At 44.6% G+C, this 10,979-nt stretch overlaps 2 protein-coding genes across 2 annotated transcripts; one reads left to right on the forward strand and one right to left on the reverse strand.

Moving 5' to 3' along the window:
* Nucleotides 1-2,951: 2,951 nt before the first annotated feature.
* On the reverse strand, nucleotides 2,952-4,911 carry LOC132538065 (lymphocyte antigen 6G6e-like). The gene is made up of 3 exons (XM_060189464.1): nucleotides 4,712-4,911; nucleotides 3,939-4,064; nucleotides 2,952-3,828 (listed from the first exon to the last, which is right to left on the reverse strand). The coding sequence occupies exons 1-3, from the start codon at nucleotides 4,761-4,763 to the stop codon at nucleotides 3,605-3,607; spliced, it is 402 nt and encodes a 133-aa protein (XP_060045447.1). The 5' UTR covers nucleotides 4,764-4,911; the 3' UTR covers nucleotides 2,952-3,604.
* A 2,558-nt stretch (nucleotides 4,912-7,469) lies between these two features.
* LY6G6D (lymphocyte antigen 6 family member G6D) lies at nucleotides 7,470-10,979 on the forward strand. Its single transcript, XM_060189468.1, has 3 exons — nucleotides 7,470-7,595; nucleotides 7,684-7,830; nucleotides 10,658-10,979. Exons 1-3 carry the CDS (start codon nucleotides 7,541-7,543, stop codon nucleotides 10,879-10,881), a joined length of 426 nt encoding a protein of 141 aa, XP_060045451.1. The 5' UTR covers nucleotides 7,470-7,540; the 3' UTR covers nucleotides 10,882-10,979.

Below are 10,979 nucleotides of genomic sequence, written 5' to 3' on the forward strand. Positions count from 1 at the left end.
TCCCCAATAAAGAAATTAAAAAAAAGACACCATAAAGTACCTAAGTTTCTACTTAGACCTAGATTCCCTCCTCACCTACCTCCTATTGCACATCCCTTAATAACTCCAAAGCTAACCTTGCCAGACAAAGCAAGGACTACAAAAGCTGAATAAGGGCAAGAGATTGGCATACTTTAATGATGACTCTTTAGTCTATACCAGGCCACCCTAACACCTGGGGCCCTTGTCAGGGAGTTCTGGGATTTCCACACAGATATGATGGGCTTAAACCTCTAACAGATCCCTCTCACCACTGTCACTGGTCATCTCCATCAGGAACATAATGGACCCCTCTGTGGGCCCCTATAGGACCTTGCTGTTAATGTGGATCAACAATTGTAGGGAGTGTTCCATTCTCTGAAGGGAAGTTGGACAACATACTCTACCTATCACCTGACGATGAGGGGTTCTGAAATTAGTCAGACTGGAATGTGCCTAGCAGTGACCACAGGATGCCAGCTCAAATCTACAGGGATGCAGAGGTTACATAGGCTCCTATGCTGAACATGGGCCCTAGACCAAATCAGTAGGGTTTACAGTTAATAATATTTGTATACTTTTCCCATAATTGGAAGATACTCTCTTCCCTGATCCAGCTTTCTAGTCCTTTTTCCAACAATGATACCATCTCCCCAGAAAACAGCTTAGGTCACCTGCATATTAGATGTCAAGCTCAGGCAAAAACTAGTAGGGTCCTGGGCCCCCCATTGGAATATAACTAAAATAGACCTACTAGCTTTTCCCAGAACGGAGACACCAAATCTTCATCTGCAATATTCTTGTCTTTAGGTTCATGATTAGCAATGTGTTCTGCTTTATATCTTAACTCTTTTTCAGCCACCAGGTTCCAGATGCTATCATGATGCCAACCTGACTTCCCTGGACATACGACCCCACCAATGAGTCCTGGAGCCCCACCTACCCAGAGCCCTACCCTACTAGGAAAAGGGGGAGAGAGAGGCTGGGAGTGTGGATCAACCTGTCAACATCCATATTCAGCAGGGAAGCAATTACAGAAGCCAGACCTCCCACCTTCTGCACCCCACAATGACCCTGGGTCCTTACTCCCAGAAGTATAAAGAATAGGAGAACTATCGGGGTAGGAGATTGGATAAGGCATTTAGTGGTGGGAATTGTGTGGAATTGTACCCCTTTTATCCTATGGTCTTGTCAGTATTTCCATTTTATAAATAAAATTTTTTTAAAAAGTGACCCTAGCTCTGAACTGTCATGGGATTAAAGGGACAGTGAGGTAGTTTGCAGTAGATGAGGAGGGTTGAGGATAAGTGAAAAGGAGACAAGAAGCCAGAGAACAATGGTGGGGAATCAGTCATGTGAGAACCAAAGAACAAAGGGAAGGGGTGGATGGAGGTGGAGGCTGAAGGAGAATGGAAGAAGTCCTTCCATCCTCACAAAGATAAACTGAGGGAGAACATGCACCTTAAGTCAGACCCCAAACTTCCTCAAATAGAAGAAGAGGGGGGCAAAAGTAGTGGTGCACCTCTTTGAGCATATGCACATGTTACCCTGCACAAGGATCCAGGTTCAAGCCCTCAGCTCCCACCTACAGGGAGGAAAGTTTCATGAATGCTGAAGCAGTGCTGCAAGTGTCTCTCTCTCTCCCTCTCTCTCCCACTCTCTCTCCCCCTTCCATCAGTTTCTTCTGTCTCTATCTAATCAATAAAATATTAAAAAAAATAAATTCTTTTAAAATATTTATTCCCTTTTGTTGCCCTTGTTGCTTTATTATTGTAGTTATTATTATTATTGATGTCATTGTTGGATAGGACAGAGAGAAATAGAGAGAGGAGGGGAAGACAGAGATGGGGAGAGAAAGACAGACGCCTGCAGACCTGCTTCACTGCCTGTGAAGCGACTCCCCTGCAGGTGGGGAGCCGGGAACTTGAACCGGGATCCTTATGCTGGTCCTTGCACTTTGCACCACATGTGCTTAACTCACTGCGCTACTGCCCAACTCCCAAAAAATAAATTCTTAACAACAACACCAAAAGAAGAAGGGGTGGAATACTACTCAGCTGTAAAAAAATGGTGACTTCACCGTTTTCAGCCGATCTTGGATGGACCTTGAAAAAATCATGTTGAGTGAAATAAGTCAGAAACAGAAGGATGAATATGGGATGATCTCACTCTCAGGCCGAAGTTGAAAAACAAGACCAGAAAAGAAAACACAAGTCGAACCTGAAATGGAATTGGAGTATTACACCAAAGTAAAAGACTCTGGGGTGGGTGGGTGGGTGGGGAGAATACAGGTCCATGAAAAATGATGAATGACATAGTGGGGGTTGTATTGTTAAATGGGAATCTGGGGAATGTTATGCATGTTCAAACTATTGTATTTACTGTTGAATGTAAAGCATTAATTCCCCAATAAAGAAATAAAAAAAAAAAGAAGAAGAAGAAGGGGAAGGAGGAGGAAGGATGAGTCAAGATGCGGGAGTTTGCTTTTGACTCCACCCCAGGGAGCCCTCTTATCCCAAACATTCCACTGTAGCATCTGGAGCAGCAAGCAACTTATCATTACCCTGACTTCCTGTCAGCTGGAAAAGTCACGCACTATCTCCTTGAGCAGAGGGGCTGTCCACAGCAGTCAGCAAGTGGGTCCCTGGTGAGTGTGTACTGGACCAGTGGACATGATGCTGTGAGTTTTGGACAAGTCTGAGCTGGTGACAAGGAGAAGCCACGGATGCTCCCAACTCATCCATCCTCCAGTCTCAGCACAGTGAGCTGGACTCCTAGCCACACCTTCGGAAGTCACTCTGCCATGTGCCCTTTAATGTTTGGGCTTTCTTGAAAGTTTCACTTAAAGCCTTTACGTTGCAATGACTTAAGCTAAGTTGTCTGGCAAAGAGAAAGATACAAATAACACAGGAGAATGAAAGTTATGACTCATGTTCCAGTACTCCAACCCCATCTGCCAGAGGTTATTTTTTTCTTTATTGGAGCATTAATGTTTTACAATCAACAATAAATACAATAGTTTGTACATGCATAACATTTCTTAGTTTTCCACATATCAATACAACCCCCACTAGGTCCTGCCAGAGGTTATTTTTAAGAGAGTGCAAACACACATACACCAGTATTACTGGATGCCACTTCCATTCCCTGGCTTGGAACCCACAACTCCAGAAAAACACCTGCCTTGCTAAAGAACTGTGACTGAGAGAAGGCTCCAGTGATGGGTGTCTAGAAAAGACAAGAAACATAGAACATAGACTGCGGAGACAACATAATAGTTATGCAAAAGACCTTTCATGCCTGCTCAGGATCAGTCTCCAAAACCTCCATAACTCACAGCTGAGCAGTGCTCCAGGGAGAAAAGAAAAAAGTTCCTTATGAGTTTGGGCTCTGATTAGGTGCCTGCAGGGGGCTGCAGCAGTGAATCAGCCCTTGGGAGGGGTGTGGAAGTCCTGGGTCAGGAATTGGAGGTCTGTACAAAGTCCAGTTTGGGGACATATCTCCAAAGTGTCTGTACAGGGGTTTCTGGGGGGTCTTGGTGGTGGTGGAGTCCTGAAATGAAGGCTGCAGATCTGAGGGCAGGAGGCTAGTGGAAGAGGTCACCGACCCAGGTAAAAATGGCCACTAGGGGGAGCAGAGGGGTGAGGAGGGGGCTGGAGAGCCCCTGCAGCTTGGTGGCTGTGTTGCACAGATCCTGCTCACAACAGTGGTGTTGAAGGTCATAGGAGCGTGACCAGTAGCTGATACGGCCAGGCAACAGGCACTGGGTCCTTGGGAGGCAACCTTTCCGCTCGATGGTCTCTTTCCACTCTGTGGGGGGGGGGGGGGAGAATAAGGGGACTAGTAAAGGAGGGGGGCAGGAAAGAAGGGGACAGGGGTTAGCAGCAAAGATGGAAGTAGGGAGCAAACCGGAGTCCTACCTGAAGTGCCAATACTGATGCCACAAATTTCATCATCCTGACACTCAGTTGGAACAGGGTTGCAGGGCTTGGCAAAGCTGCACTTGTAACAGTGGAGCCGCCCCTGGGCAGGGGAGGTGGTAAGACCTGTGAAGTCAGAGGAGTCAGGACAGGGAGGAGAGGCAAACTGGCCAGGTGAGAGGTGGTGAACCACCCAGTTGCACATGGAAAGGTGATACACAAAGTGAGGAGGAGAATAGTGAAATGAAGGAAGAGGAGGAAGGGCAAACAAGTTAAAAAAAAAAAAAAGAAAGAAAAAGAAGAAGGAAGGGGAAACAATGTAAGAAAAGAAATCCCAAAGGCAAGAGGGATATAGGATTTGTGAGAGAAGCGAGGAGAGGAAGCCAAGAAAATCAGACATGAATATAGAGAATGACACAAAAAGCCAGCTGGGGTGGAAAAGTTAATGTTGGTACCAGAAGCAGGTGAGAAAAATAGGAATTGATGGGACTAAATGGCCCAGACAAGAAGCAAGAGGCGAGATACGGTACAGACAGAAAGGGGGAAGCAGGCATGCCAAAGAGGCCACAGGCATTCTCAAATGCCTTTGAAAGGAAATGCTTTATTTCCATCTTATCATACTGGCCTAAAGGTCTCCCCAGAAACTTCTTTCTGAAGTCCATCCCACTCTCTTCTTACCTTCTAGGAGTCTCTTCTCCCAGTCCACTCCCATACCAAGCCCTCATGCCGAAGCTCGTGATGAGCCCCCCTCCCCTGCCCTCTGTCCCCCTTACCCAGAGCCCCACAGAGGAACAGGATGCAGAGGAAGATGCTGAAGGTACCCATGGCTGAACCTGGGGCTCAGGAGTCTGGGGCAATGTGGTCTATGCCCCAAGATCCTGAGAGTTGGAGTATCTGAGTGAGACAGGGAGGGACCTGTAAATAAACACACCTAAGGAGTGAATCTGAGGAGGCGGAACCACGACCAGATCCACCAACCTGATGCAGCAGGGCCTTGGCCTTGGGCTCTGGCTTCCCACACCTTTTTTGCACCCTACTTGAGTCTGCTCTTGCCTTGAGCATATTCTCTCTTTTCTCAGTGTTTATCTCTTAGCTGTGTCTGCCACTCCTGAAGTGTGTCTATCACCTTCCCTCCCCTTGTTTCAAGCTGTTCTCTGTTCTCTCAACTCGTCTTCCTTTTGTTTTCTGTCTTAAGAAATGGCACAGTCCCAGAGTACATTTCCAATTAATTTCCTCACACTGCTTTCTGTCTTTTCTCCTCTCTGTGTTTAAGTATTTCAAGGTCACCATTTCTGAACACTCTCTATAGTGCAGATCTGATTCAGTGTGGCAGTTGAGTATGAAACAAATAACCCTCCACCCCCACCCCCCACCCACAAAACCCAGCTGGGAGGACCCCACCCTGCTTCAGATCCCTTTGATTCCCCCAAGCCTCAACATTCTTATCCCATAATTATCCCTCCCAACTTTACTACCTCAGAAGAAGTAAGTCATTATGAATGAGGGTAGAAAGACTGATGTGCTTCCATTGGGGCGAGGGTGGAGGCAGGGGTCAAAAAGACTAGGATGAGATGAAGGGATAAAATTTGGAGGAGCAGTCATTGCTTGACATTTAAGGGGTAGAGTGGGCAGACAGGGAGAGAACTGCTTCTGGGGAATAAGGCAATAGTGAACCAGAAGGATAAGCGTAGGTTCAATAGACATAAGTATCCATTGAGAAGCAATTTTAGAGACTTTTAAAAAAATCTCTAGCCCTCTTAAAAACCATTTAAGACTCCCAACAGCATGTGTGTGTGTGTGTGTGTGTGTGTGTGTGTGTGTGTGTGTGTGTGTTATGTCAATTTACTATAGTAGAAACAAAAACAGCAAGTTCAAGCCCCCGGCTCCCACCTGTAGGAGTGGGGGAAAGCTTCATAAGTGGTGAAGCAGTGCTGCAAGAGTCTTTCTCTCCCTTTTTATCTCTTTGCCTCTCAACTTTTCTCTGTCTCTATCTAAAACAAATAAATAATACCTATATATGTATTTATATAAAAATAAAAACAGAACTTTTTTATCAGTCTTTTTTTTTAGTACTATTTTTTTTTATTGGGGAATTAATGTCTTACATTCAACAGTAAGTACAATAGTTTGTACAAAAACAGAACATTTTTTAAAGATTTACTTATTGGGAGCTGGGTGGTGGCACAGCAGGTTAAGCACACATGGCACTTCCACACATATGGTGGGGAGCTGGGGCCATCCCGGTTCAAGCCCCCAGCTCCACACCTGCAGGGGGTTCGATTCACAGGTGGTGAAGTGGGTTTGCAGATGTCTATCTTTCTCTCCCTCTCTTTCTTTCTCTCCTCTCTTGATTTCTCTCTGTCCTATCCAACAACAATGACAACAATAACAACAACAGTGATAACAAGGGCAACAAAAGGGAAATAAATAAAGTTTCTAAAAAAAAATTTACTTATTTATGAGGAGACACACACACACACACTGAGAGAGAGAGAAAACCAGAGCACCACTCACACACATGCAGTGCTAGGAAATCAAACTTTGTACCTCATGCTTGAAAACCCAATGCCTTACCCACTGTGGCCCCATCTTCTGGCCTGCAAGACAGAACATCTTAATATATTTATTTAAAAATAAAATAGTGGGACCGGTTGGTTATCACACATTCAGTTGAGTGCACATATTACAATACACAAGGGCCTAGGTTCAAGCTCCCACTCTCCACCTGCATGGAGATAGTGCTGCAAGTGGTGGAGCGGTGCTGCAGGTATCTCTTTTTCTCCCTCTCCATCTTCCAGTCCCTTCTCAGCCTTTCTCTGTCACTATCCAATAAATAATAAAATTAAAAATAAAAATAGTAAACCAATTATATGGTTAAACAACAAGACATGGTTTGTGAAAAATTACTTCTTTCCCAAAGACACAGTGAGAAGTACATTGTATTCAGGGGAATCTGTTTAAAGTAGAGCTTAATAGGTACTTGATCTTTCATATCTGCTTCCATGCTCAGATTGTTAGGACATATTGCTTTGGTTCAAGTTTCTGAAGGAACCTCACCTAGGGCCAGGCAGTGGGGCACTTGGTAGAGTGCCCATGTTATAACTAGCAAGGACCCTACCTGCAGGGGGGAATATCTAGGAGCAGTGAAGCATTGCTTCAGGTATCTCTCTTTCTCTCTCCTCTCTATCTTCCCTTTCCCTATTGATTTCTTTCTGCCTTTATTCAAATAAATAACTCAAAGAAAAAAATTAAATGAGTTCTCTTAAAAAGAGAGAGAGAGAGAAAGAAAATCTGGCCCCACACATATATTTAGTCTGAAAAAGGAAGGCCCTTGAAGACCCACTGAATCTTAGAGAACCTAGGGGCTCTGGGGCCACCATTTATAGCACCACTACTGATGATGGAGGCATTAGGGGGTACTGAGAGTTCTTTCTTCCTAGGGGCCCCTCCCTGCCCTCATTGGGGCCCCTGATGCTTGCTGGCGAAGACTCTTTCCTCCCTCTTTTATTGCTCTATAAAGCCCAAGACAAAGGAGATATAAGAACAGGGCCAGGGAGGGTGGCGGGTGGGAGGGAGCAGAGTGACTGACACAGACAGATACAATGAATCCCCAGCTTGCCTGGATCCTTCTGTGTACCTTGGTAGGATCTGCCTTGGGTAAGGAGGCACATTCACACAGACCAGTCCCTCTCTGCCTGCTGACTCTCCTGAGAGCCCAGGTTCAGTGATCCCTCAATCCTGCCAGGAAACCGCATGAGGTGCTATGACTGTGGTGGAGGCTCCAGTAGCTCCTGCAAGGAGACAGTGACCACCTGCAGCGAGGGCGAACATTGTGGCTTCCTGGACCGCAAACCCCAACCAAGTATGGGACAGACCAAGCTACCTGGAAACCGTGAGTCCTCATTTTTCTCCCTCTCCTCCAGTTCTTCCCTGTCTCCTGCCCAGTGTCCTTCCTTTCGACTTCCAGAACCTTCCAGGCTCAGTCTGGCTCTGGGCAGATGGTGCAGAGCAGTACAGGCTGTAATTCCTTCTGGCTCCTGGCACAGAACCCCTCAAGAGCCTGATGCTCATGTGCTCCTGCCTCCCCTCTCTCTCTCCAGAAAGAATTTCACAGACCCATTCATTCATGAATAGTCAGAATAGATTCTGTCCCTTCAAGGCAAGGAGGGACAAAATTATTTAACCAAACTTCAGTTTCCTAAGGATCAAGGAGGTATGTATGTGTTTAAATAGTTTATTTTGAAATAATTTTAAATTGACAGGAAAGTTGTAAAAATAGTACAAAGAGTTCCTGTATATCCTTAATCCAATGTCCTCTAATGTTAACATTTTATGTGGGAATAGTATGGGTATTAGAATCAGGAAATAACATTGTTATAATACTGATAACTAGTGTGCTGACATGATTCAGCATAGCCCATTGTTCCACATTGTTCCTTCTTTTTTCTTTTTCTTTTTTTTTTTTTTAAAGATTTTATTTATTTATGAGACAGATAGGAGGAGAGAGAAAGAACCAGACATCACTCTGGCACATGTGCTGCCGGGGATCAAACTCTGGACCTCATGCTTCAGAGTCCAAAGCTTTACCACTGCACCACCTCCCAGACCACCCACATTGCTCCTTCTTTAGGTCTAGGACTCAAATTAGCATCTACATTGCATTTATCACTTTAAAAATATTTATGTAGGGAGTCGGGCAGTAGCACAGCGGGTTAAGCGCAGGTGGTGCAAAGCAAAAGGACCTGCATAAGGATCCCGGTTCGAACCCCCGACTCCCCACCTGTAGGGGAGTCGCTTCACAGGCAGTGAAGCAGGTCTGCAGGTGTCTGTCTTTCTCTCCCCCTCTCTGTCTTCCCCTCCTCTCTCCATTTCTCTCTGTCCTATCCAACAACAACATCAATAACAACTACAATAATAACTATAACAACAATGAAAAACAACAAGGGCAACAAAAGGGAAAATAAATAAATAAATAAATATTTTAAATATTTAAAAAAATTAAAAATATATTTATTTATAAGGGCCAGGCAGTGATGCCATGGTTAATCGCACACCTTATAGTGTACAAGGACCCAGGTTCAAGCCCCTGATCTCCAGGTGTAGGGGAAAGCTTCAGGAGTGGTGAAGCAGTGCTGTCGCAGGTGTCTCTCTGTCTCTTTCCTTCTCTCCCTCCCCTTTCAATTTTACTCTCTATCTATATCCAATAATAAGTAAATAAATGAACTATTTTAAAAAATAAAAATATTTATTTACTGAGAGACGGTGAGAAATACAATTGGCTGGCAAGATAGCTCACTTGGCTAGTGCAGACACATTCAGTTTTTTGTTTCTTCTCCAGTCCGTGACAATTCTAAATATTTGTTTTCAGTGACCTTGACACTTTTTTTTAATTGCCATCAGAGTTATCACTGGAGCTGGGGCTCAGTGCCCACACATGAAGCCATTGGTCCTAATGCTCATTTTCACTTTTTCCCCTATTTTTTTTTATTATTTAATGGGACAGAGAGAAATTGAGAAGGGAGGGGAAGACAGAGAAGGAGAGATAAAGATAGACACCCACATACCTGCTTTACCACTCATGAAGTATCCCTCCTGCAGGTGGGGTGTGGGGGCCTGAACCCAGGATCTTGTGCACGGTAACATGTATACTTAACCGGGTGTGCCACCTGACCCAGCCCCCTGACACTTTTTAAAAAATATTTCTTTGAGTGAGAAAGAACCAGAGTTAGAGTGCCGAGACTCTAACTCATGGCTTCACACATGCAAGTTCCGCACTCTGCCTACTGAGTGACTTCCCAAGACCTTGAAACTTTTGATAAGTTATGTTACTTACTTACTTTGCTGCTAAGATTTTCTGGGGCATTGCATCTGTGTGATTCTACCACTCCTGGTGAACATTTTAAAAATATTTTTAATATTTATTCATGTTTTAATATTTATTTTAATTTTATTTCTTTATATTTATTTATTTATTTTCCCTTTTGTTGCCCTTGTTTTTTTATTGTTGTTGTATTTATTATTGTTGTTGTTATTGATATCATTGTTAGATAGGACAGAGAGAAATGGAGAGAGGAGGGGAAAGCAGAGAGGGAGAGAGAAAGATAGACTACTGCAGACCTGCTTCACTGCCTGTGAAGAGACTCCCCTGCAGGTGTGTGTAGGGGGGAGCCCGGACTCAAATGCTGGTCCTTGCGCTTTCCTTGCGCTTCATGCTAAGTGCACTTACCCCGCTGCGCAACTGCTGGACTCGCAATATTTATTTATTTTCACAGAGCATTGCTCAGCTCTGGTTTATGACTGTATGAGGGATTGAACCAAAGACCTCAAAGCCTCAGGCATGAGAGTCTGTTTACATAACCATTACGCTCTTTGCCTGCCCTATGTATTTATTTATTGGAATAGAGATAGAGGGATAGAGAGGAAGAGAGGCAGAGAGATGCAGCTCTGCTATGAAGTGTTTCCTTTGCAGATGAGGACTGGGGGCTTGAACTCTGGTCCCTGCACATTGTAACCTGTATGCTTAACTGGATGCACAGGGGCTTCAACATATCAATGTGTTAACTTTGATCACTTGGTTTCAGAGAAATGTTTTGTTTTGGTTTTGTTTTTTCTTTTGAAGAAGAAAGTTCCTATGGACCCCCTTGAAATTATGTTTGTTCTCTCCCACAAGGCAAATCCTTAAATCAGGAGTCTAACACCATAACATGATTCTCTTTCAGCCTCAGTAACCTTGATTCATCACCATCCAGCCTGTGTAGCTGCTCATCACTGCAATCAAGTGGAAACAGAGTTGGTGGGAGACGTGACTTATACAACCCACAGAGACTGCTGTGCTGGAGACCTGTGCAACAGTGCTGTGTCGAGCTCAGTGGCATCATCATGCATCTTGGCTGCAGCAGCCACCACCCTGGCCTGGCTCTTGCCAGGACTTTGGGGAAGGTAGTGGCCATAAGAAAAGTAAAGGGTAGGGAACAATAGATGCATGAGCTGGGGAGATAAGCACTCCTCTGTGAGCCATTAAAGTCTATGACTACTCTAGAA

The sequence above is a fragment of the Erinaceus europaeus genome, chromosome 4 (assembly GCF_950295315.1).
Source record: "Erinaceus europaeus chromosome 4, mEriEur2.1, whole genome shotgun sequence".
NCBI lineage: Eukaryota > Metazoa > Chordata > Mammalia > Eulipotyphla > Erinaceidae > Erinaceus > Erinaceus europaeus.

Bases quoted from the DNA above. Each gene is read 5' to 3' on its own strand.
- LOC132538065 (XM_060189464.1), bottom strand. From the start codon at position 4,763: ATGGGTACCTTCAGCATCTTCCTCTGCATCCTGTTCCTCTGTGGGGCT. The intron at 4,065-4,711 runs GTAAGGGGGACA...CTGACTTCACAG, and splicing joins GTTCCTCTGTGGGGCTCTGG to GTCTTACCACCTCCCCTGCC. The intron at 3,829-3,938 runs GTAGGACTCCGG...CCCCCCCCACAG, and splicing joins CATCAGTATTGGCACTTCAG to AGTGGAAAGAGACCATCGAG.
- LY6G6D (XM_060189468.1), top strand. From the start codon at position 7,541: ATGAATCCCCAGCTTGCCTGGATCCTTCTGTGTACCTTGGTAGGATCT. The intron at 7,596-7,683 runs GTAAGGAGGCAC...CAATCCTGCCAG, and splicing joins CTTGGTAGGATCTGCCTTGG to GAAACCGCATGAGGTGCTAT. The intron at 7,831-10,657 runs GTGAGTCCTCAT...ATTCTCTTTCAG, and splicing joins GACCAAGCTACCTGGAAACC to CCTCAGTAACCTTGATTCAT.